The sequence below is a fragment of the Arctopsyche grandis genome, chromosome 11 (assembly GCF_051622035.1).
Source record: "Arctopsyche grandis isolate Sample6627 chromosome 11, ASM5162203v2, whole genome shotgun sequence".
NCBI lineage: Eukaryota > Metazoa > Arthropoda > Insecta > Trichoptera > Hydropsychidae > Arctopsyche > Arctopsyche grandis.
In genome coordinates, this window is record NC_135365.1 from 9,382,674 (window position 1) to 9,409,912 (window position 27,239).

The window sequence follows — 27,239 nt, forward strand, 5'->3', positions numbered from 1 at the left end:
ATTCTGCTAACTGTAGGCGTGTGAGCAGGGTGCAATTCTGCAGTGACATCACCAGTTTCAAAGATAATTTAACCCCCCCAAATAAATTTTCTTAATCTTGAGACCCGTTCCATTGTGATTTTTAAGCCAGAATTAGGGGATATGAAAAAATTCGGCAAAATCGTTTTCGATAAACCTGTATTACTATTAGAAATGCATCATTCACTTTAAGACAGCGGTTTCCTCCATTTGCTTCCAATCTGGATAACAACATTTAAAATACACTCTTAAATTTCTGCAACACATACTTATGTATTATATATCTATTGTGCATTTCTCATCCAATCATCTGACTACAAGTCCTGCTTAAAATACAAAATTTCAAACCTTTCACTCATGTCGTCTACTATAATCGTACTTCTTGTCTAAACGATCTCTTCTCGTTAAAATCAGCATCTATTTAACATTGATGTGAGTGAGCTTACTTTTGCAGGCTGAATGATTCCGTCCAATGTCAGCCAACGACCTGATGATGGGCAGCCGAGACATGTTGTTGTCTTTGCGTCTCTCGTGCTGATGACGATGTCTCCGGAGCAGAGCGTCCCTCACCAATTCCCTTTTGTCGTACGTGAGCGCGTTTGCATTGATCATGTTGTCCAGCACCAGATCGGCCACCTGCTCCATCGAGCTGGCTTCCATGTCCAGCATTACAGTACCATTCAGCAGTAGACTCCTCAATTCGAACAGGGAGTGCAAGGAGAGGGTGGCTACGTGGGGTTTTGACCAACGGTTGCCACCCTCTTCCACATTCTCTTCAAATTTTACCCAACGAGCGGTCTCCTTCCACTCTAGCTCGTCACCGTCCCTGACCAGCTCACCCATCTCGGAGAACAACGGATGAGACTCGTGAGTACCATCGTCGATCTCCTCGCCCAGGATGAACTGGACGCGTTGGGATGGGGGTGTAACTGCAAAATCAAATAAATGATGTTTAACTTTCGTAATATAAACAATTGTGGGTAAATTAATTCATGGAGCTACATATATGATGCCATTTCGATGGTAACAGTGGTAGATAAGGTGGGCCTGCTCCTAGAATTGTCAATTCAGCGACAAGATAAATTATTACAGATTGAGCATGCATGTCTTAAGCATCAGCTGATGATTCACAATCTGTTTTCATCATAGTATTAGAATTGCCAATAAATATGAACTGACATTATCGCGAAGGCCTCTAAGAAATTTGACAGTTTATACTTGAATATTGTTTCTACATAAATACATAGGTATATAATATGATAAATATCTAAAAATGTCTTTTGAATTTGATTCAAAAGTTTTTTTTACGAATTAATTATAACTTAAAAATTGTTCAGACTCATTTTAATGTGTACGTATTTTAATCTTGAAATTATCAAATATTGAATTAGAGACTGAAAAGTATCAAAAAAATGATACATTCTTTAATTCTAAACGTATTTGAAGACCTTAGGGTGAAATCACACAGAGAGGCACGTGGCACTTGTTTTTGTTTTAGATACTCTTTAGCATGCAAAAAGAAACCAAGCATGCCTAGCCATCCCTGAGGCACGCAATCCCAAAAATCACCCCCTGGAGTGTTTTCGGTGTAATTTGGCCTTGTATTGATATAAGCTTGTTAGTGATTGAAAATAACTAATCCTATGTTTGGAGGAATGTAAGAAATATGTATGAATTAACCACTTAATCACCACGCGTTTGTAGAAACCGATTTGATTATTTTATTATGTGTTTAGTGCCAACCCTTGATACTACCCCTTGAATATATCACAAGATAAAGAAAAATATTGACTTTTTTCAATTTCATCAGTATCACAGGATAATTTTAGATGTCACTGTGAAGAAACCAAAATTGATTTCGAATTATAGCCTTAAATACGAAGGAGCGCGCACCGGTGCGCTTATGGCGATGAAGTGGTTAACAATGGAAACCAAGAACAAGTGCCGTGCCGTTCATCTCTATGTGTTTTCGCCATTACTATACCTTATTTTAGTTAACTTGTCAGTAGGAAGAAAAAAATGCTATTACTATTGGTGAGCTAACATGTTTTGACTGATAGGAACCGAAGTATAGAGTTTACTTACCTCTAAGTTTACTGAAATGGGGTATAATTGGACAAATTTCAGTATCATATAAATGGTAACATGGTTGCAATTATTAAATCGTATTGGGTTTTAAGCTCAATCGCTCTTATTCAGGGAAAACATCCCTTCACAAAAACAACAATTACATTTGTATAATATAAAAAGTTCGAGATTTATCAGTATGAAACGAGGTGAACATGTACATGTGAAATGAGGTACGAAAAGCTTGAACTTTTCCCATTAGAACAAATGGATAATTTGAAAATTTCACTGGAACTACATCGTATAGTATACACATGTACATATTTAGTAGGCACAAAGTTAAGTAGGATTGACGAGAAGGGGTTGTGTGACCTTTATAACTTTTATATGTAGCTACATAAAATATATAATGGCGGTGCTCATTATAGTGGGGTGATGTACCACTTTCTTGAATTGCCAGCTGAGATGTTTTCAGTCCGTGACCCAATTTACCTGACCTGATACATCAAGATATCTATTTCGGGAAGCCTTAAAATATGTTTAAAATATTTTCTAAAATCGATTACATATGTATATTTTACATTATAGATCAATCAATAGAAAAAAACATGCATGTAAAATTTTCAAATGTAAAAATTTAACAAATACACATACATACATATATAAATATTATTTAAATCATGCAGCAATTTTTATGGATAAAGATACACTTTATATGTATAAAAACGCTTTGTTGTATGCCTATATGAAAGTGACAGCACAATAAAGGACTGTCACCTATTCAAAAGACTGACATATGTATGTAAGTGTGTATTTAGCTAACAAGAACGTTTTCTATTATTGGATTTATCAGCAATGTAAGAATTGACTTGCACACAATGAAAATGTATAAAAGATATGTTTTGTGAAATTGTATTTTATTATAAAAAAATGATTTATATACATACATATGTATGTCCATAAATTAAGGTATCAGTTTTCTCATTATAAAAAAAGTAATATTTTACTCAATGTTACAATTATTATTTCATTATAAGACAAGTAATTTTTTTTTCATAATAAAACAATTTATTTTAAAAGTGTTTTCATAATAAAACAATTTAAAAGTGTTTTCAAATTGAAAAATATAATATATGTACATACAAATGTATATGTATATGTATGTTGTGTCTTAGATATTACTAATAAATTACTTCACTAACAACCATACATAAACGGTTTGGTGATTATTCCGCAAAATTCGATCTCGCGCACGTTACTAAAATCTTCATCACGGAACATCTGGCACACAAAAACTCCATCAAACGCGAAATATTGTACTAACGAGAACTCGAGTGCCAGATATTCAATGTTCGTGATTTTTGTGGCAAAGATTGTCGTGCGCGCGATCGCAATTTGCGCAATAATCCCTTTGCCCTAATAAACTTGTAAAGAGTCTCTGTGTTTACAACAAGTTAAAAATAGTATATATGTATAAAATGTGTTATGAATGTTTAAAAGAACGGTAAATAAATTTTTGGGCTTTTTTCTTATTTATTATTGCAAGACAATTAACTGTTGCTGTTAATTGACAATTAAATCAAATTATTTCAAAATAATTATTTTTAATTATTTATTTCATGCGATTTTTTTTATAGCGAAAATAATATATCGTACATACATATGTATTAACATGCAATGCAAACATTATATCTAAGCGAGTATTTTTAAAACTATTTTCGTTGTTAAATTCATTTGAAAAGTAATAGAAATCTACGAACTCTACTAAAAATCAAATAAAGTAAAGAATTATACTGATAAATTATATTTAATATTAGCCCCAATCCCATATGAAAGCATATGGTGAATCGAACTCAAGCCATCAAGATAAATGATGAACTTATTCATGATCTTTCAATGCAGCATTGAAATTAATATTAAATACTCTCACACTCGTTATTATTACTAAATATTGCCATTACGCAACAAATGTGATAAAAAATGAGCCATTGTGTCCAATTTTTTTTAAATATTTCTAAACTGACATATCTAGAAGCAGCCCTGTTTTAGCTGTCACTTTTATTATCATAACGCTTTCTGAAATGCCAGCCATATTCTATTGAACACAGAGCTTTTCGAAATTCAAATTATTTTCATACAAATAAACAAATGACAATTTATTTTCATAATGCAATTTTAATTGAAATTGATTTCGCGAGTAAATTTAAATAACGCACTTACATACATAATTTAAAGGAAGTGTTTTTAATACAGACTAAAAGCGCACACACTTTTAATCGATTAGTACAACATCAATAAATGGATGGCCTGAAATATGATACAGCTTATAAGATAAATAGCTGCTGGCTATATGTATTATGAATACCATTCAAGCACTTATCTCATTAATTATAGCCAGCACCATGGTTCGGTGGTTGGGCTTTTGCCTAACACTGAGAGATCGCCGGGTTCGATCCCTCGTTGAGTTGACCTCGATTTATATTCAAGTATATTATCCGTAATGCTGCTGGTCAGACTTGGATATGATCAGATAAAATTGGCAAACTCTGATAAGAAACAAATACCCCCAAATCTAACCAGCAGTATGGCGGATCGAACCCACTGATCACTTGGTGCTAAACATATACATTGTTCTTTGCAAATACCCCCATATTTATAAAATATGTATTATATAATTCCATAAACTAATGTATCGAAGTAATAAAAAGCATAAAAGTAGATGAAATCATGCAAAAATTTTCCGAAAGAATTATAATAAGTACACATTACATATATGTAAAGACATTCTCGATAAAAATTGTCTACTGAAAGAAAAGCTGAAAAACAAATTTCACTCTGCAAAAGATCTTACAGATTTCTCCATCCTCGGAAAAGCTCACACGGCGACGTCTCGTTACTATCACTGGACCTTGAAAATCACATTCATTTTCATGTAATACATATACTTATACGAAATACAATGTTCTTCTTCAATTTCCATGTCATGAATACCTTTGGCGAATGTTTGTTTCAGCGTCACAAATCTAGACAACGCTTCGATCGAATTACATGCGCATATCAATGACGAATTTTCGATTACTCTACTACATACATACAACCATTCAAACATTCATAAAAAATATTCATGACATTGATGGAAAACCTGGACTAAGCAGAGGCAGTGTATTTTAACCGAAACATGACCTTTAAGAATTCACACACATGTCGTAACATTCAGATGATGTTATGAATGTAATCTACAAGGACTATCGTCTAACTATTGGGTCATAAGAAAGTATAATCATACGTGGTCTATCTGGTTCTCCATCGTCTTTGTCTCCGTCTGCTTTATTGTGGTGTTTGTGCCGTCTATGGGAGTGTCTTCTCTCACCTGGCAGGTGAACTCCGACGAAGACAGTATGAGCCCGATGTCCTATAAATTATAGTACATTTATAATTTCAGCATAGCTAAAACTACGTGCCCTAGTTTTGAAATTTTCGTGGAAATGAAAATTTTACAGTTGCAGTTTTACACCAAATCGATACATTGGAATCAACAATGGTTTCGTGTATTAAATTCACTAACGAGACTTTCATAATATGAAAATTCGTATAATATTTGCGTAGCTTTGACGCAATATTACAGACTGGCTGTGAGTAAACGGGCCGATTAATTATTAAAGCTATATTTAATAATTATTACCAAGCGAGATGTTTATGGCAATTTTAAAGGCTACATATAATATTAATGTGTATTTTTACGAATATATTATACATAGTTCTATGTACGTCAAAAATATTACATGATTATATGTACAAATTACTAGTGTTGTACCCGATGAAATATCATCGCATGGGTGTTGGAATATAGTTATTAAATATAATAATATAATTAAAACATAAGTCGGTTCTGTGATCGTTTTTTTTTTCGAATACCTTTTAAATATCTGTAATTTAATTTTTATATTTAATTGTTTAATATGAAAAAAATGGTAAAAACTACCAACCTATCTACATATCTAATACATAATTTTGAAAGAGACTTTGCATATATGTAACCTTGGTTGGTTGGTTCGTCGACAACACATTCGATTAATTTTTTTTTTCGATTCAAAAGATCCGAAGTCCCCGGGGACGCAGTCGCCGGATTCTGGTATATATATATTTTCGAAAGAGACTTAGTATATATGTTTGTTTGTTCGTGACCGTCAATTTAAAAACAAATGAATATTCAAATAAATTTATATAAAATGAAACTATTCAAATAAATTTAATAAAATGTTTACTATTATATTAATCATGTTTAAGTGGTTTATATTATAAATACCGAGCGAAGCCGGATAAAACCACTAGTAAACAATGTAAAACAACAATAGAAAAATTAATGCACGACTGTAACATATATGTATATATATTAGACAAATTGATGGACTTTTTTCGAAAAGAGTAAATATGTAAGCAATGTTTGTACACACACACACACTTTTAATAATTCAAAAATATATTGCCGAGAGTTTATTTATGATTAATTTACGAGGACATCTAACAAACAGGTTTCAGGAGATTTTATATTTTGAACAAAGGCTTTCCAAAGACCTTTGGAAAACCTGTTGGATGACAGCACTGCATTCGTGTCTGTACTTATATGTACATATATCCGAATTACAACAGTGTTATAAAACGTGTAATAATACAGTTGTAAAAACTCCTACGTCCTATTATTTAATGAGACACGTTCGTGTTGTAAAACGCTCCAAAAATATCATATTATTCACTCGATCGTGCGATTGATATTTAAGCGACAGTTATTAATTTAAACCGCGTCCGCAGCTTATTGCATCAATAAAATTGATATTATCAACGAGGTCTGGACAATTTAGAGGTTTTTCATCGATAAAAATGGGCCCATAAATCGTCTACTGGCGTTTATCGTAAGTTCTCGTTTGGGCTTGTTTTATTTTTATGTTTATGGCTTTTCTAGAATTTCAAATCATGTGATGTGTGAATTTCAACACTAACAAGTACATATGTATGTACATATGTACATCTGGCGTCACCCGGTTGCAAAGGTCAAAGTATAAGTATGACATTGGATTAGAGCGATAATCCATTAACTGACGTATTTTGTGAATACGACTGTTTTGACAAATTTATTCGGTACCTTAATATTATCCAGCACTGCACGGGAAAGACTAGTTCTGTTCATACTATACAGCACCGCCCGTTTTCGGCACGTATGTATTTACATTGTTTTGGACGAGTGAAAGGCAAAATCGGCTTAAATATACATTACAGAGCGCGACGATTGGGCGCAATATTGCTTATTCGAATGCGCATACGCACTTTCGTTAGTACGGGTGCACTTACCACTATGATGTCACGTCATGCGTGAATATTTCCACAGTGGACAAGGAAAATAAGTTTAGCTTGATGCGTTTTGGTGGGTGACATTGCTGTATAATATGAATAGTATTGGTTACAGCTGTTGTATCTACACCACGTATATATTACGGAACATATGAATGTGCCCATATAGAATTTTTCGTGCTGCTTTTTTCACTTTTTAGCTTCACTTACGATTACAATCCAGGAAAAAAATTTCCTCTTATCCAATCGTTTTCATACTTTGCCATATTGCTCATTTTGGTCATTAATATAAGTAAATGTATCCCCGCCATTACGATGGAGAAAAAAAATCGTTTTAGACGCGTTTGAAATTTGAATTTCTGAAAAGTGCCTGAAGTTTATACAGTTTTTAGTCTTATACATAGATGGCGGTAGTAAAATAAAATTATTGGTATTTTTATTCAAAATAATAATTACTTGCAGTTGTCTGCTTGATCTTTACTTATAAAAACCAAGAATTGAAGGCAAAAAATTGAAAGAATTGAAGTATTTATTTATTTAAAATAATAATAATTCTTAATTCATTTTAAGTATGTAAATACATATGTAGAATAATTTTAAAATCAGTAGAAAAAGAGTCAAAACGATTGAATAGTGTCCACTATAGAATACATTTTTACTTGAGCAGCCCCAGGTAGTTTTACAAGCCTTCTTTGAGTCATTGATGTAATATTGGACGTTTGCATAAGTTCATACCCGATTTTCATAGACTTTAACAAGATAAACGGCCATAAACTTAAGCAATCATCTAAAATAATGTATTCACAATGAAATTTGATAGATTTTACCCAAAAAATTATAAATACACTATAAGAGCACACAGAGTGCTACGCGGCACGAGTTTTTTTTTAGTAATTCTTGTAAATTAAATGAAACGCTAGCACACCTGATCTATGCCAGGCCAAAACTCAACCCCTTTTGTTTTCGATGATATATTTACTGTGGTTTGACATAGGTTTGACAATAATCGATAACGGTGATTCCCATATTTGAAGAAATGTAAGAGAAACTTGTCGAAATAATAAGATCGTACGATTTAACAATCATACGCCCATTACAGCTGGAGGCATGGCGTGCCGTACAATTCTGTGTGTCTGCTCCGTAAGTCGACCACGTTTTCAAACTAATCAATTCAAATTTTTCAAAAATCTACTCCCCTCTAGCTCAACACGATGATCTTGAAACAAAACTATTGACCTTAAACATGACATGATGATTTGCCCATCACAGCTGGAGTCTATCTAGGCATGGCGTGCCGTACGATTCAGACTGTTTGCCTCTTAATTTGCTCAATTCTAACTTGGGTATATATACTAATTGCGAAATAGTCATTATACTTATAATATAATAATATTTATGTCATATTGTATGTCTGTCAAACATTCAATTTAATTTAGATTTTAATCATTTTAACGAATAAATACAATTATCTTACGCTCGAAACGAGCGTCGTAAATAAAATGTCTCATTTTTCCATATGAAAGCATTTTTCGTGCAAAATAAATAGATTACATTAAATTCCAGCTTATCCAGAAACAGACAAAGGCTTCGCTTTGATCATACGAAAATTCTCGTTTCAGTGTCACTGAATATCAAATTAGGTATACCATATATGCACATACCATATATTATACATATGCTTGAACGATATTACAAATTCTTGCGAAACCGTTCAAAAGTCTGATTTTTATCGATAAATTATTGTCAGCATAAAAAGATATGACAATTTATGGACGATTAATGATCGATAGTAATCTGTGATCGATTTGTTCCTTATCGTAATCAGATTTGGGGCACTTTGTCAAGCTTAAACGGGTTTATGTCACTCTCAACAAGTTCATTATTGATTGTTAACCAGTTTCAAGATATCCACACCTGTTTGGGTGCTCTTTGATAATTATAAAACCTGAGTTGATAATTATAAAATTCGTACACTATTGTTATATTGTTAAAATGCGAAGGCTTCAATGTGGCAAATTTATTCATATGATTTGCGTGCGTATGTTTTACGATTTTGCTATCGCATTCCTAGAATGATAATGATCAATCTAATTTGCAAATCGATTAAGAAATTGTTGATGTATTTTGCATATGTACGTATACCGATTCCAGAACACAAAAGTTGTAAGTAAATATTGGTTGAATTTCCACAGTTTGCAAGCCTTATAATATTACATATATCAAAAATAAACAAAAATTCATTTTTAGACAGTATAAAAAGATTAATGAAATTTTGAGTTTGTATTTAAAAAATACTTATAAAATTTCTCTATTAGTCAAATATACAACCATTAAAGATTCGTTTATATCAGTAAAATATTATTTAGTACATTCTATAGGGACACATTCATATGTTTCGTAATGTGTATGTGGCGTTTCCGAAACAGTAGTAACCGACACGATCTATTCATATTACACAGCAGTACATGTCACCGAAACGTATCAAGCAGAACCATTGTGGAAATATTCATGCATGACGTTACAACATAGTGGCGAGTGCACCCGTACTAACGAGTGTTGTGATGTGCATTTGAATATTTTGGAAACGTCATATTATGATAATACGACGCAAACAATATTGCACCGTATCGTCACGCTTGTAATGTATATATGTAGGCCGATTTTGCCTTGCACTTGTTTAAAGACATGTATGAACGTGTCGAAAACGGGTGGTGCTGTATAGTATGACTAGAAGTAGGGCGAAAACACACTGAGTGGTATGGGACGTCATGTGTCCTTGGCTTCCCACTGTGACCGTAATCAGTGAATTCGGGTGTAGTTGCACGTACAGAATGCACACATTTGGGAGGTCGCACGTGTATGTATATCCATATGCAACCAACAAGTTTCTCCTACATTTATTCAAATATGGGATTCACCTTTATCGATCACTGTCAAGCAAGGATAAATACAAGGATAAAATATCACTGAAAATACTCTGGGGGGTGATTTTTGGTACTGTGTACCATGTTTATGGGCAAGGGGTGACACCTTTTATTTAAGCATGTTTAAAAGTATCTAAAAAAAACACGTATCACGTACCACTCAGTGTGCTTTAGCCCGTAGTCTTTTCCATACAGTGCTAGACGATATTAACGGACCTTATTGGATGCTGATTGTATAATAATATATCTTTTTAGGTATATTTTTATTAACAAAAAGATTATATTGGAATAAATTTGCATTGTATTGACTCTCCTCTTGAGAATCGAATGAAATATTTAAGCTATTCCTTTTTTTCATTTTTTAAATTTAATTACTAAAATTAAAGCTTTTGAGATAAATAAAAACTGTAAAGTAGACGAATAATGTATATTAAAATTTTAATTTACTTACAAAATAATTTAAACCAGTGACTGCAGAAAAATTTAAAATAAAAAACATGTATTTTTTTTTTGTTATTAGATTGAAAATTTTGTTAAATATACGAAAAATGCGAACAAATACAATTGAGTGTAAATTCTTATACTAAGTTTAATCGAAAGTTACGAAATACTAAATTTTGTATTAGAGACCTTATAATGCTAAAGCTTACATTGTGCATTGATTTTAGAAGCCTTATTAATCAAATAGCATCATTCGTTCAGTTTGATTCGCGAATCATATTCTATCACTATTTGTTTTGCGAATATTGTGAATATAAGAAAAATAGACCGTCATTTATATTTCGTGTTTATTATATTACATATCCTCATAGGTTGATTGAAGAGGATCAAATTGGCACATAACTCAATTTGCGAAATCCTAAACACCTTTATATTCCGAGCATTTTTATATACACACACATATATTTATAAGATACGATACATTTTTCGAGCAGCGATTTAATTAACGGTCTGTCAACATGGTTAAATTATGGTGCTCGAATGTGTCAAAGACTTTATTTCCACAGTCCTCGAATGTACGAAAGAGTAATCACCAAATCGAACGATCCAATCATACCGACGAAATTGGTTTGAGATTAAACCATCGGACAGTTAATTCCGATTGAGAAATCCCATTCGAAACTTCCCATCCTTTCGTTCTATGTACATATATGTAACTGTAAGTATGTATTTGATGGTACACAAACTAATGCATAGGTTAGGATATTTTTATACAATATTTTATTTTTTATTTTACATATATACCAGGAAGGCCTTACAGGAAAATCCCAATGCGCCTTCCTGGCCAATTACAAATACAAATGCAGCATTTTTTATTATAATTCGTTGAATTGCGCGACACTGAAAAAACTCGCAAATTAACGAGACATCTATGAATTGTACATAAATTCTTATTGTACATCCATCAAATTTCAAATAGTGGTGACATAGTAGGTAGGAAGGATTTTTAGCCAATTTTTTTTTCCGGGAACCGTTTCAACAATGAAATCAGAGAAAATTGGCAAACTCTGATAGGAAACGATCAACCTGGAGTCACAAATCCAGGTCTGACCAACAGCATACTCTGAAAAATTCATTTTCATTCAGGGATAGAACCCGGCACCTTCTTGACAGTAAGCAGAAGCTTAACGTCCGAGCTATGCTGCTGGCTAATATGAATATTCACGACGTAAATCCTTGTAAGATTATTGATTACAAAGTTTTGGAATCGTGCCACATGCGCATATAAATCGGAAGAAAGACAAGCATACCTTCGAAGTCCTGCTCTGTGTATTCTTGGTGAAGGGGCTGATGAGCTGCAGGATCCTTTGGGGCTTCATCGTCACCAACCTTTGGAGGATCCATGGACTGCAGTCTGAAAAATTAATCATTATGAGCTTTTGGATGACGAACAATTAGCCTCTATGACTCTGATTGGAAGTGTGTCCACGCGTATGTCGCATGCATACATATCCGCATACACACATCGCGTTCATATTATAAAAAATTCGGGTGTGACCAACCCATGACTTTATCTATGTATTTGAGGAATATAAGAAGGTTACAAAACAAAATTCAATATTGAACTAATAACTATGATAGCGATACAAATTGAGCGCGAATATATGCAAATACTTGCACAAGACAAAAGTTCTACTTCCGGTTGTCGGATTTTGTTCAAATTTTTTTTATTATTTAAAATCAGTATAATTATAATACACATTAAATATCAAGAGGATAAAAATAATATAAAAGGTCAAAATAAAATAATGAAATATTGTTTTAAAAAAAAATACTACTTCCGGTTTACAAATTCTGACCAAAACGTTATCAAATCTAAGTTAGTACATAAAGAATACAAATATAAATTTTCAGCTCAATACGTTTAGGGGTGTGGACAGGATCCAGGCGACAACATTTTTATCCTTTGTAATAGGAGAAAATCCCACTTCCGGTTCATTAAATTTGGTGATTTAATTTTTTAATTTTACTTAAAATCACTATCTTTATTATACACAATAAATATCAAGACGCTTAAAATAATTTAAAAGGTCAAAATAAAATAATGAAATATTGTTTTAAAAAAAAATACTACTTCCGGTTTGCGAATTCTGACCAAAATGTTACCAAATCTAAGTTAATACATAAAGAATACAATTATAAATTTTCAGCTTAATACGTTTAGGGGTTTGGTCAGGATCCAGGCGACAACATTTTTGACCTTTCTAAGACGAGAAAATCTCTCTTCCGGTTCATTAAATTTGGTGATTTTATTTTTTATTTTTACTTAAAATCACTATCTTTATTATACACAATAAATATCAAGACGCTTAAAATAATTTAAAAGGTCAAAATAAATTAATGAAAAAATAATGAAATATTGTTTTTAAAAAAAATACTACTTCCGGTTTACGAATTCTGACCAAAACGTTACCAAATCTAAGTTAGTACATAAACAACACAAATATAAATTTTCAGCTTAATACGTTCAGGGGTGTGGACAGGATCCAGGCGACAACATTTTTGACCTTTCTAATAGGAGAAAATCCCACTTCCGGTTCATTAAATTTGATGATTTTATTTTTTATTTTTACTTAAAATCACTATCTTTATTATACACAATAAATATCAAGACGCTTAAAATAATTTAAAAGGTCAAAATAAAATAATGAAAAAATAATGAAATATTGTTTTTAAAAAAAATACTACTTCCGGTATACGAATTCTGACCAAAACGTTACCAAATCTAAGTTAGTACATAAATAATATAAATATAAATTTTCAGCTTAATACGTTCAGGGGTGTGGTCAGGATCCAGGCGACAACATTTTGACCTTCCTTCCGGATGCTTCCGGAAGGGAAAAAATCCCACTTCCGGTTTATTAAAATTAGTGATTTTTTTTTATTTTAATCACATTGATACAAGAATTATACTTGCATTTTTTCGTGAAGACCACACATGTTTAAGGGGTCGAAAAAAATAGTGGAAGAAAAATCGAACAAGAGTAAACTGCCACTTCCGGTCGACGGACGCTTACCAAATTTTATACATAACTTGGTATTGAGCCTTAACTGATCGATATGAAATTTCAGTTCGAATAATCAAAAGGCTTTTGAGAAAAACATAAAAAACCTCGATTCTCTAGAGTAAAAGTACTACTTCCGGTTCAGATAAAAATATTTAAAAAATATAAAATTATAAAAATTATTATTTCTAGTACATGCAAAAAAAATTCAGTCCGATTCAGTTAGTAGTTTGGGAGAAAATCGAATTCAAAAACTTAAAAAAAAGAGGACACCTATAAGGGGAGGTACCATTTCCGGTCAACTTAAAAATTTGAAAAAAATTTACGTAGTGTCTATAAGAATTTCATTAACCGATACTAAGTTTTGGTTCGATAGGACTAACGGTGTTGAAAAAATCCCCAAAGTACACAGACACACACACAGACACACACACAGACACACACACAGACACACACACAGACACACACACAGACACACATACAGACACACACACATTTTTTCTAGATCATTAAAACGTGATCAGTAATCGATTCTGAGTTCGAATCAGTCAAAATCTCGAGTTCGAATTTTCGCATGATCACAAAACTTCATCTATTGTTACTACGTACATAGATAAAGTAAATATGGCACGTCGTTGTGAGATGAAAAGACTGCATCAAATTATTCATTTTTTAGGATGTTCTCTATGTTAAAATTGTTTGTATTTAAAAGTAAAAGTGCCATTTGGAAGATTCCGTTGATGGGAATGCTAATGCCCATGGGGTGCCGGGGGCGAAGGCCCGGAGGGCGCCGGGGGAGCCGCCGAATTCTGTTATAATATATAATACATCTAATATATAATTTCGAAAGAGACTTTGTAAGTTTGTAACTATAGTTGGTTGGAAATCGAAAACAAGTCAGTTTCTATGACGATTCGATTGGTTGAATATTTATTTTTTTTCGATTCAAATAAATTTAATAAAAAACAAATGAATATTTACTATTAGATTCGCCATGTTTAAACTGTTTATATTAAAAATACTGATATTGAGCGAAGCCGGGTAAAACAACTAGTAAGGGTATAAAATACAATAGCTATGACCATATTTTACAAATTAATGTCAATCTGTCAATGAAAAGACAAACTAATCAATGAAAAGTCAAATCCAATTATAGGTATTGTAGCGTATGTTAAAAGGAGCCGACGTTATAATTGGTTTCGAGGATTATCTCCAGGCTAAGTGCAAGTAGGCTAAACAATGACCACCGAATTGGCTTAGTAACGGCACCCAATCCCTTCTCAGAACTGACAACGATAGCGTGGGACTCGTGGGAATGCATATCTAGTACGTGACTATAACAATAGGTAAACAAACCGGACGTCGAAGATGCTCTGAGCGACCTGTCTTTTATAAGGAGGTACTTAGCCAGCAGCATAGCTCGGACGTTAAGCTTCTGCTTACCGTCAAGAAGGTGCCGGGTTCTATCCCTGAATGAAAATGAATTTTTCAGAGTATGCTGTTGGTCAGACCTGGATTTGTGACTCCAGGTTGATCGTTTCCTATCAGAGTTTGCCAATTTTCTCTGATTTCATTGTTGAAACGGTTCCCGGAAAAAAAATTGGCTAAAAATCCTTCCTACCTACTATGTCACCACTATTTGAAATTTGATGGATGTACAATAAAAATTTATGTACAATTCATAGATGTCTCGTTAATTTGCGAGTTTTTTCAGTGTCTCGCAATTCAACGACTTATAATAAAAAAAATGCTGCATTTGTATTTGTAATTGGCCAGGAAGGCGCATTGGGATTTACCTGTAAGGCCTTCCTGGTATATATGTAAAAAAAAAATTAAAAAATAAATAAAATGTATGTAGTCATATTATACATAATAATATGTAAATTAAACTAAATTAAACATCCTTATTCAGCTGTCACTTTGACACTTGGTTATAATATAACACGCTGTCCAGTTCACGCATTCGGCAAAGAATTTACGGAATCCGTGAACTGGGCAACGTGCTTGCATTTTTCACGCATTCGGCAATTCTCTTGCCGAATGCTTGTAATAGACAATTTCATGGATTCGGTGTAACATATATACTAGTGTTAATAATTTACATAGTATGCATATTATAAAATATATATGTAATAGTACTAATTTTATTTATACTAATTGTATCAGATTATGACTCCTACTGAAGTGAGGCGGAGTGGAACTCATTTATTCCATGAAGTCAGTATTACTCAACTGATTGAAGGTGCTGCTGGTGGACCAGAAGCATGGAAAGAGGTTATTATCCCCATATTAACTGAAGTTATTTTGTTCACAGAACTTCCAAATATACTCATTGATTATTTTGAATAACGTTTTAGCTGAAGTTAGATGAATATCTTAAACATGCATTCAAAAACACAAATATTACGTTAATTTGCGAGTTTTTTCAGTATCTCGCAATTCAACGACTTATAATAAAAATGCTGCATTTGTATTTGTAATTGGCCAGGAAGGCGCATTGGGATTTACCTGTAAGGCCTTCCTGGTATATATGTAAAAATAAAAAATAGAATAAAAAATAAAAAAATAAATTAAAAATATCAAGACATTCTGGACGGAGCCCTGGCGGTGCGTGTATCTCCTTAATCACCAATAAATGCTGTGAAACGACTTTGGCCTTTTACTTGGATTTTTCACCCACCCCTACGCAACAGTATTATAAAAACCAAATTAATTAATTTTAGAATTAAAATTTTATAATTAACTTCGTCAAAAACTTTTTCAAAATCATCAACTTGGACACCTTGGTCGAGGCTTTTATTTACCTACTACTATTCAGAATCGGGCTTAGAATTTAAAAAGTTTTTCCTACATTTCCTACAACGTATTATATTTTATTTCCCAAGTATAATTTGAAACGAACAATTGTATTGCCGAGACACTTTCCATCTGTTTCATTGTTGTATGAGATTATAATTGTATAGCGATTCTAACTTTCAGGGTGAGTCTTTCAAACTTATCATACTTTGGGTACTGAATTGCTCTTTTGCTTTTTGTTTCGCAAAAGCTGACTCAGAAAGGAGTTTTCCTGATGGAGTCAGATCGTGACCAGTTACGACAAACGGCATTTGAAAAGTTTTACCGCAATTGTTTCAATACAGAAATAAAATTTCCTACGCTTTCGTTGACACGTGTCCAATTACCGGTACTGGAAAATTGCGTCTAAAGGTAGTCCTTAAATAGATGACCTTTTAAAGGTACACATCCGTACAAGACGATAGAATTAGTCAACGGCTTAACTTTCATCACATAATCGACCGTTTCAAATCAAATGAATAATAATCCTTAAATTTTGATAGCAGTATTTGATTGGTGTCGAAATTCTAAATATAATATAAAAGTTATTAGTTATATCACATATGATTAAAAATTGTTGGAGAATTTTTTTAAGTTGTAATTTGATTTTTGTTACTAATTTTGATAATATTTAAATTAAAGGTGCTCTCAACCGTATCCAATATTTACTTATTTAAATTGAAAAAAAAAATCGCGGGCGTTGTATACATCGCGGGCATTGTATACGATAAAAAGTAAATTATTCATTTGAAATAAAGACAATTTTGGAGACGGTTGAGAAGCCCTGCCATATAAACTAATTCAATGTAATCTGCAGTTCATACGCTTTGAAAGTTTTTTTTTTCAATTTAAATAAGTAAATATTGGATACGGTTGAGAACACCTGTCATTTATACTAATTTAATAACGCCCGTGATGTATACGATAAAAAGTAAATTATTCATTTGAAATAAAGAAAATTTAAAAACCCCTAACATTTAAACTAATTCAATGACATCTTAAAATGATATTCAATGAGTCACAATGACATTCGCTTAAAATGTAATTATTCAATTTAAATAAGAATATATTGGTGCGGTTGAGAACACCTGTAATTTATACTAATTTAATAACATCCGCGATCTATACGATAAAAAGTACCATATAAATCGATAAATATAATACAATAAAAAGTTACTTTTTCCATTAAAATAGGAAAATTTAGAATTTTTGAACATTTTGTCGCTTGAACATTATTTCCGTGAACATTTTGTCGCGGGTACATTTTGTCAGTGCACTAATTATCGGGTACATTTTGTCGTTGAACCTTTTGGACTTGCACCAATTGTCGTGTAACCATCATTAGTCCAGTGTTTATGGGATTGTCCTAATGATCATCAGTGGTCTAGTTACATGTTCTTTCAAACTAAAAATTACCTAATCATATGTTCAAATTGATTGTTAATATCAACAGTCAATCCTTTTTTTTCAATCATCATTTATATTATTCTAATGGTGCTACCCGGCTTCGCTCGGTTCCACTTTTGACGATCTCTTCCGTTTTAGCACGAATATAATAAAAGTAACTTGAAATGGAAATGCAGTCTAGTAGTGAGAATACCGTTGAACCATGAAAAAAAATCTTCATCCGACCAATGACAAATGTCTTTAACCAATTCAGCCAATCAGAAACGACTTTGATGATAGCCAATCAGAAACGACTTTGACGACAGCCAATCCGAAACGAATTACAGACACCGTTTCGATTTTATATGTTATATATAAAAACCGAAGAGTTATATGTATGCATCGAAAAGTATGAAGATTTCAGAAAAACAAATTTTAGAATCGCAGGAGTATTCGTTATGCATAGGAATGTGGCGTGACGACCGATCGTGTAGAAGAGACCCAGAGTAGCAGGGAAGTGGGGACCTGAGTGTCTGACATGTGCTCCTGACATTGAGCGCCCGAGTTAAAACGGGTGACGTCAGCGTCAGAGCGTACACACATACACACATCCACGAAGACACACACACATTAATTTATCATTTCGACGTGGGCGAACGGCGAGCGTATTATGGTCCGTACGCACCAAACCAACGACGATTTTGGGCCAACTTTTAAAACCAGTACCGTACAAAATATCGAAATAAAAATTAAATAAAAAAATTGAAATTAAATATCAAAATTAAGCTAACGAGCGAGATTGAGCTAAAATTAGATCATCGTTGATGTTTTGAATTACAACAATGTTTTGAATTACGACAAAACGCATTACAACCAGAGAAATATTATAATTACGAGCGAAAAAAACCTTGTTATTGTTTCTTATAAGTCGTCACGATACACTACTGTGTTTCCCCCTTCGGAAATATTTAACCAACGAAGATTTTGGGCCAACTTTTAAAACCAGTAGCGTACAAAATATCGAAATAAAAATGAAATAAAAAAATTGAAATTAAATATCAAAATTAAGCTAACGAGCGAGATTGAGCTAAAATTAGATCATCGTTGATGTTTTGAATTACAACAATGTTTTGAATTACAACGATATTTTTTTAATTTTTTATTTATTTATTTAACATATTAGCCACAGTGACATTACAGAGATCTCCAACGCGTCGCTGTGGCCGGTCATTCAGTAATAATAACATGATAACAGTAATAATAACTTATAATAATAACAATATTAACACAACATCATTAAAATCATAAAATCATAAAAAAAAGAAAAAACATAGATAAAGTAATAACAATCATTAATATTTATAATAGGCAAAATCAACCACTGGCATTCCTCAACAACCACTCAACCAGATTAGTATATTTTATATTGAAGAGGTCAATTTCACCAGAAATCCTGTTAAGCAGATATATCGCTCTAGATATAGGAGCCGTTGACAACATATTTGTGCGAGCCACAGGAGGAACAAACAAATCACGATTTCTCAAGTCCCTGAATTTACAAGGTGCATTAAACCTAAATTCCTTTAGAACCTGAGGATTGTGTATTATCCCATTCAACAGCTTAAAAAAGTGTCTTCCCAGTAACATATTCCGACGAGACTCCAATGAGTTGAAACCTAACGCCCCTAATAGGAATGCACTAGGATATAGCCAAGGATAATAACCATACTGTTTCAAATAAAGATATCTGAGAAACCGTTTTTGGATTCTCTCAATCTTCAATGAATGAGTTATATGGGTAGGATTCCATATAATAGAAGAAAATTCTAGAATACTACGTACTAAAGATTCATAAAGAATTTTAAGCACCAACGTACTCTGGAAAGGTTTGCTAACTCTTAGTAAGAATCCCAGCATTTTTGTTGCACGCAAACAAATATTGTCTATGTGTCGTTTAAATTGAAAATTATTCGAGAACAAGACCCCCAAATCACAATATTCATCTACAAACTTTAATTCAACACCACTTAGGCGATATGGATAAATCAAGCGATTTGAAGATCTTGTCACATTGAGAACACAGCATTTTTGAATGCTAAAAAATAATTTATTATCGACAGACCAACTTGACAGCGCATCTAAGTCCAATTGGAGAAGGGCTGCGTCACTATGAGACTTAACTGTCTTAAAAAGCTTAAGGTCATCGGCGGATAAAAGATAGTCTGAATACTTAATTATTTTTGAGATGTCATTAATGTAAATTAAAAAGAATCATGCACAGAGTCGTCAAGCCAGGTTTCCGTTAGTACCAGGATGTCAGCACATTGAATAGCCGAGTTAGAACCTAATTCATCCAGTTTAGATTTAAGGCCTCGTACATTTTGATAGAAAATGCTTATATTATGCATTACAACCAGAGAAATATTATAATTACGAGCGAAAAAAACCTTGTTATTGTTTCTTATAAGTCGTCACGATACACCAATGTGTTTCGCCGTCGATGAAATATTTAACAAAAAAAATGTCGGTGATTTGTCAAAGGGTTTTTTTTTCTTTCGTCGAAATAAAATTAATAATCACACATTATCCGATAAATTTTACCTCTGAGATGGATTTAATTATTTGATTTATTTCGACGAGAGAAACAATTGAAGACATTATCCGATAAAATTTACCTCTGAAATGATTTAATTAATTGATTTATTACGACGAGAGAAACAATTGAAGACAAAAAAATTTCCTTTGATAAAACCGACAACGTCTCGGGTTGAAGAGATCGAAGACGTCACCCATACTTACACATAATATATGCTCAGTAGCTGCGCATTACGGGGAAGTAAAAATAATAATTCTTTGATTTTTTTTTTCGATCTTAGTGCGCATCTACGTAAGTCAAAGCATCTTCGACAAACAAAAGTCGAGGATTATCTGTATGTGATTGTTGATGATCTAATTTTAGGTCAATCTCGAAAATTTATTTAAATTGGGCATGTTCTGTTTTAACTTTCAATATTTTATTTTAATTTTAATATATTGATTATGATTTTATTTTGATATTTGAATTTAATTTTAATATAATAATAATATTTTTAATTTTGATATTTAATTTCAATTTTTAAATTTAATTTTTATTTCGATATTTTGTACGCTACTGGTTTAATCCTGCTGGTTAAATCGTTGGACCAAATTCGTCGTTGGTTTGGTCCGTACGCAGCATTATGAGCGCTCTCGACTTTTTACTATTAATACGCGCGCGCGCATATAAATTACTGAATATTATATTTATATACAACATATAAATTTATTTTAATTGGTGTATCAATTCCTTTCCGAAGCAACACGTTGAAATCAACGGGCACTCGGTTGAAAATTAAAAAAAAGTTTTATGTAAAATATTTTTTCGTCATGCTTTGTTCAAATTAACAATCAAAATGATTATTGATTTTAATTAATAAACAATGTAGAGATTAAACCAAATAATATATTATATATAAAGAAAAACTACATCTATTATACAAACAGTTTGTTTTCTGATTCTATTTACGTTGAGTTATTTGGTACTTCAAATTAGGCCAATATTTTACAAATCAAACATTTTCCTATATAGATTTTCCTATTAGATATATGACGTACCTAAATACATAATTACATATACATAGGTGTGTATACATATAATATTATTTATGAACTACACATATCACTACATACATATATCACTTTTAAATTTACAATCGCATTTTTGCGATAAGAATCTCAAGTGTTTATTTCATCGGAAACATTGAACTAATTAAATTTTAAGCGTCTTCATGCACAAATAACACACGTGATTGTTTTCGCTCTATTCGGTCTCAGAAAACGATAAAAGACAGTAAACGACGCTAGTTTATATTAGTGTATAATACCAAAATGGTATAACCGTGTACAATAAATGTGAGATATCACAGCAATAAGCTGATTGATATTGCCGTAGTTAAAACTATCGTCAGTTTAGATAAACGTGCCTTCATTTGAAGTGGAAAAAATTAATACAAGGTACGAACTGTAAGCTTGTGTAAGCTGTAATCTTGGCGATGATTCAGATTATTATTGCAAATTATTTCAATGTGCAAATCAGCAAGCGGAAAATAAATACAAATATGCTTATATTTGTAATATTTATTTTGATTTATCATTTCTATATACATATGTACGTACAGTATGCGTTATCTTCAAGTTAGTCATTTTAACATATGCATGTATGAAATTGATAGAATTTGATATGAATTTGTGAAATAATTAAAATATAAAATCATATAAACGATGATATATGTATGTAGTTAACCCTCCCTCCCCGAAGTGGGGTATGCAAGTGCCCCAATTTTTACGTTTTTCGTAATAACTACATATGTGGTTTTCAAAGCTATACACCCTATATTTCTTGTATTCCTAAAATGAACTACAAGAAATTTATTTTCATACATTTTGTATGATTTAGAAAAGGGGTACAGGTGTACATAAAAAAACACATTTATACATTACTAAGTTCCAAAGTATGATTTAAAGGCGGTAGCGATAAGTCATGTTTTTGACTGTTCGTTTGCATATTCTTGTTGATCGATTAATCAATGCGAGAGAAATAGACATGTATATTTTTGTAAGCTATTGTTTTCATCGTGGCTATTGAGTCATGCAGTCGCCTGTTGGCCTTACCTATTATGTGCGTTTGGATGTCGATACTTGTCGTTATTTTTTAATACAAAAATAGTCAAAAACATGCTATAGGACTAAAACTTTTTTATGTTGATGTATAAATTGATTAATAAGATATATATTGAACCCATTTGTAATGAGAAAAGCTGTATTTTGATTAAAAGATACTGGGGTCTTACTCGACCCCGGTTAGGGATACTCGTTCGATTTCGGCGCTCCGTCCTTCAAAGGTTAAGAAAAATATTTATTTGATATTTTTTAAATGATGCTTACTTTTTTACAAACCTCCTTTACGTTTCACTTACGATTACAATTCAGAGGACTTTTTACCTCTTATTTACAAGCTTTATATTAGGTTTACTTCGACGATCTATCTGACAATACTTCCTACATTCTTACATTTTGCGAGGTTTGGCCCCCGATAGAGATTTTAATTGTGTCCGCTAAGTCGATAGTGAAAGATCATCGTAATTAGCATATTTCAAAATTCAAAAAATCTCGAGACGATGATAGCTCTCGATTACGTTCGATATTATATATACATAGGTATATGATATTTGAAAGTTTTATACAATATAAATAAATATGTATAGAAGTCGATCTGAATACAATTTATATCAAAGAGCAGAGTTCAATGAAAAAGCTATAGGAATTTTCTATAGCTATAGGATATATGTAGCTATGGAAAATCTTTAAAGCTATAGGAATTTATATTATATTAATTAATTTATGTTTACAATTTTTAATCTGTTCTATATATTATACATATGTATATACATATACTCAATATTTTTTTAATAGTATGTAAATAGTGGTTTTGTATCTGATATAGTTCTGTATGAGAGTTTTTTTATAGTAGGTCAAAAGTTTCATGGATATGGTTTTAAGAACTGTAAATAGATGTTTCCGCTTTAAAGTAACATTAAAATAAGATAATACAAATGATCACTAGATCAGTAACTACTATAATAGACCTAAGATGTATGGTGAAGATATTTTATAAAAACATTTCAAAATGGATATTGTTTTTTCCATTCATTTCAGGTCTACATAATATTTTTAAGTATATACATATAAGGTAATTTTTCAAATTTAAAAATAATTAGAACAATACAAACATTGTTACACAGAAGTAAAGACACTAGACGGAATGTGTTCCAATCTTAATTACCTTGTGTCTGATCTCAGCGACCTTAACCCTACACGTAATATTATCAGTTCCAATAGTTTATCTAGTTTTCATATATTTTCATCGAGTAATTGGATAAATAAAATACATATCAGATACAACTGCGATAATTGCTACTGAATATGTTCTTACAATACGTACACAACTACAAAATTTAAATTCCAATTTGAGTAAAATATGTGCCTAATTTTTCAAGGAAATAACAATTGGTCAGTAAATAATTTTTTGGATTCATCAATAAACCCATTCTACGAAATTAGAAAACCACTCAAAAAATCATTTCAATGTCAAACTTCATAAATGTCGAATAAAGCAAGTGTTCACTCCGGTTCGTTCATGAACATATTAGTTTAAACTATAGGTTTTCACTTAAGTTCTAAAAGTCAAAAGCTAGCTCAAAATATATTCCCAAACAATACATACAAACTTTTACCAGTTAGAACCCCGACTATTTAAAATGGAATATCCCATGGAAAACGTATTGCAAAGTTGCGATAATTCCCGTTTCCGCCAATTATTAAAATAATGCATGGCTGATGGTATAAAAGTTTTGTGTCAAAAGTATATACATATGTTACAATCCAAGTATTCACTCCGGTTCGGCCATGAACATACTAGTTTATTCATACACTAACTAATGATCTTAGTTCAAGTGCTAAAAATCTTCAAATAGCCTTATCAGGTTTAACATGAAACTTTTGGCTATCAAAAAGTCAAGTATTTAAAAGGAAACATCATCACAACGTTACTTTATTCACTAATATTAAAAATATTTCAATCCAGAGTAAGCATACTTACATAGAGCATGGGACAAACAATTGAGAATACTTATGCCTAACAGTTTGTGCATGAACTAACTAGTACTTCTGTCAATTTCTTCTTTTGTATACACTATAACTAGCTAGATTGGTTCGTGTGTGAACAAACTAGTACGTTCATGAACGAACGAAACATACACCTGGTCTGTAGCATATACACTTCGTGACATTACAATATGATAACACTACAAAAAAATAGTATGTAAAATAAACAACCATAAAAAGCATTTAAAAATTAACTGACCGTTCAATTAAATGTAACATAATTTCACACATAACCGACACGTTAGTATAATAACTAAAGATAATACGTGCCACTTTTAAACTGATCAACCTACAGCGAACGTTCATCGATTTGGCTTCCGACTTCACATAAACAAATATTCAACGAAAATGCGAATACAATTTAAATCATCGATCGAAACGAACACAACAACTCACGGATAGTAATCATCGATGTATTTTTCCATCCAAATGTGATGTAGCGAGTACGAACGTGGAGATGAGGTGCAGCTGAAGTGTCAGCTACGACTGAAGCCAACAATCAGTCGAAAGTCAGTCAATCAGCGGAATAGCCACTAGTTAATGAGCACATGTTTCATTCCATACGAGATGGACATACAGATATAATATGTACGAAATACGGAATCACGTGCTCTGCCCAGATTAGCGGACACTATCTTATCTGTCGGACCGTTTATAATCCCAGACGTTGATGAATCCGGCCAAATTATATTATTATCACACCTTCAAGTGTGTATTCTTGGGGCTTAATCGGTTTAATCGGTTTAATCGTTTAATCGTTCCTATGGACTATCGTATCGTAATTATTTGAAAAACGCTGCTTAATACTCCGAGTACGAATACATGCAGTGCTTCATCTAATTGTTATCTAAGGGTTAAAATAAACCAAACATTTGATTTAAATACTGAATTATTTATAACACAGCCATTTTTACAAGCTTTTTATTACTTTCATTTGGTAAGTTAAATGAAATTCTTAACCATTTGAAATTTGTGAGCTGATTTTGAACCACTTCTACTATTCCTATCGCTTTGATATGTTACTTTGATACTCATTAAAGTAAGAAAATATCTCTGACGTGAAACTAAAGGAATTTAATTTAATCGGAATCATCTGTCAGATCGACGCGATGACAGCCATTTCATACATTTTATTTTTATATGTATAGTAAGTAACTTATAAAATGACTTAAAGTTAAAGACACACAGAGAGGTAAGCAGCACGTGCTTTTTAAAAGCTTTTTATTAGCTTCACTCGGTTAGTTCAGTAGCATTCGTGCCCGTCAAAAATTGTGATCTGATTTTGAACCACTTCCACTCTTCAGGTCGCTTTGATACTTTACCGACATAAGTGGGTTAGCTAACATTGAAGTAAGCTTATTTCTACGACATAAAGCTAGAGTAGTTTAGTCTTTAACAAACTAATTAAAATTTACATCCGAATCCGAATTACAGTCAGATCGGAGCGATGACAGCTAGCTATCTATATGCCTCTTTCTACCACCCCTTTGCAACTCATTAAAATAGTGGTAAAGCTACCTTTTTGACTTTCATTTACTCCCATCTCATATAAACTTAATATTTCTCATATTCTTTTTCAATGGATTATTTTAGATAGTTTTACACATGCAAAAACCCAATTCGGTAGAGCAAAATATATATTGTCTGTAGCTATTTCTATCTGTACGTTCCACTCTTCAGGTCGGTTGGATATTTTACCGACATAGCTCTCTTTAAATTATGCAAATGACTCCGATATGAAGCTAAAGGAATTCAATCAATACAAAGTTACATCAGAATCATCTGTCAGATCGACGCGATGACAGCCAGCTATCAAAATGTGCCTTTCTACCGCCCCTACGTAGGTACTTTCACAGTTTTAACAATTGTTTTTTCACACTATCTCATATATAAACTTTATATTAGATACACGCTCTTATACTTTCTCATATATATTTTCACTTCACTAATTAAATTGATCAACTTGCAGCAAACAACTATTAATATAACTTCATATGTCAAATTATTTTTTTTTATAATTATATTTTTACTAGAGTTGCACCCGATCAAATATTATCAAAAAATAAAAGAAATGTGTCGGTCATGTGTTCGATCTGCACGCGGTCAATTTTTTTTCAAATACCTTTTAAATATATTTATATTTAATTATTCAATATGAAAAAAAATGGTAAAAACTACCCACCTACTTACATATAAACAATATAAAACACCGATAGAAAAATTATTTAATTAAATAAATTTTGAATAGATGGCGATAAATTCTCAGCCAAGAGGAAACGTTGGTAGCAAATAGAATATACAGAAGTTTTTTTCTTGTGTTATTGAATTCGTATATACGTTTTAGCAGTGGTTTATCTGTGACGTATGTATGTACATATGTATGTCGAATCAAAACGACTATTTTGATACAACGAGC

General features: G+C 32.1%; 1 protein-coding gene across 2 annotated transcripts in view; it reads right to left on the bottom strand.

Moving 5' to 3' along the window:
* The window catches only part of Ndae1 (Na[+]-driven anion exchanger 1), a 39,647-nt gene extending 14,336 nt beyond the window's left edge, over positions 1 to 25,311 (bottom strand). The window contains exons 1-5 of one of the 2 annotated variants that reach the window (XM_077441688.1): positions 25,220 to 25,311; positions 12,107 to 12,210; positions 5,372 to 5,497; positions 4,937 to 4,993; positions 465 to 947 (exon numbers count right to left, since the gene is read on the bottom strand). In XM_077441688.1, the coding sequence (XP_077297814.1) occupies positions 465 to 947; positions 4,937 to 4,993; positions 5,372 to 5,497; positions 12,107 to 12,210; positions 25,220 to 25,248 (799 nt within the window). In that variant the 5' untranslated portion in view covers positions 25,249 to 25,311. Of the gene's footprint in view, positions 1 to 464; positions 948 to 4,936; positions 4,994 to 5,371; positions 5,498 to 12,106; positions 12,211 to 25,219 lie in introns of those variants that run through there. The other variant, XM_077441689.1, reaches the window with a different exon arrangement.
* Positions 25,312 to 27,239: the final 1,928 nt, after the last annotated feature.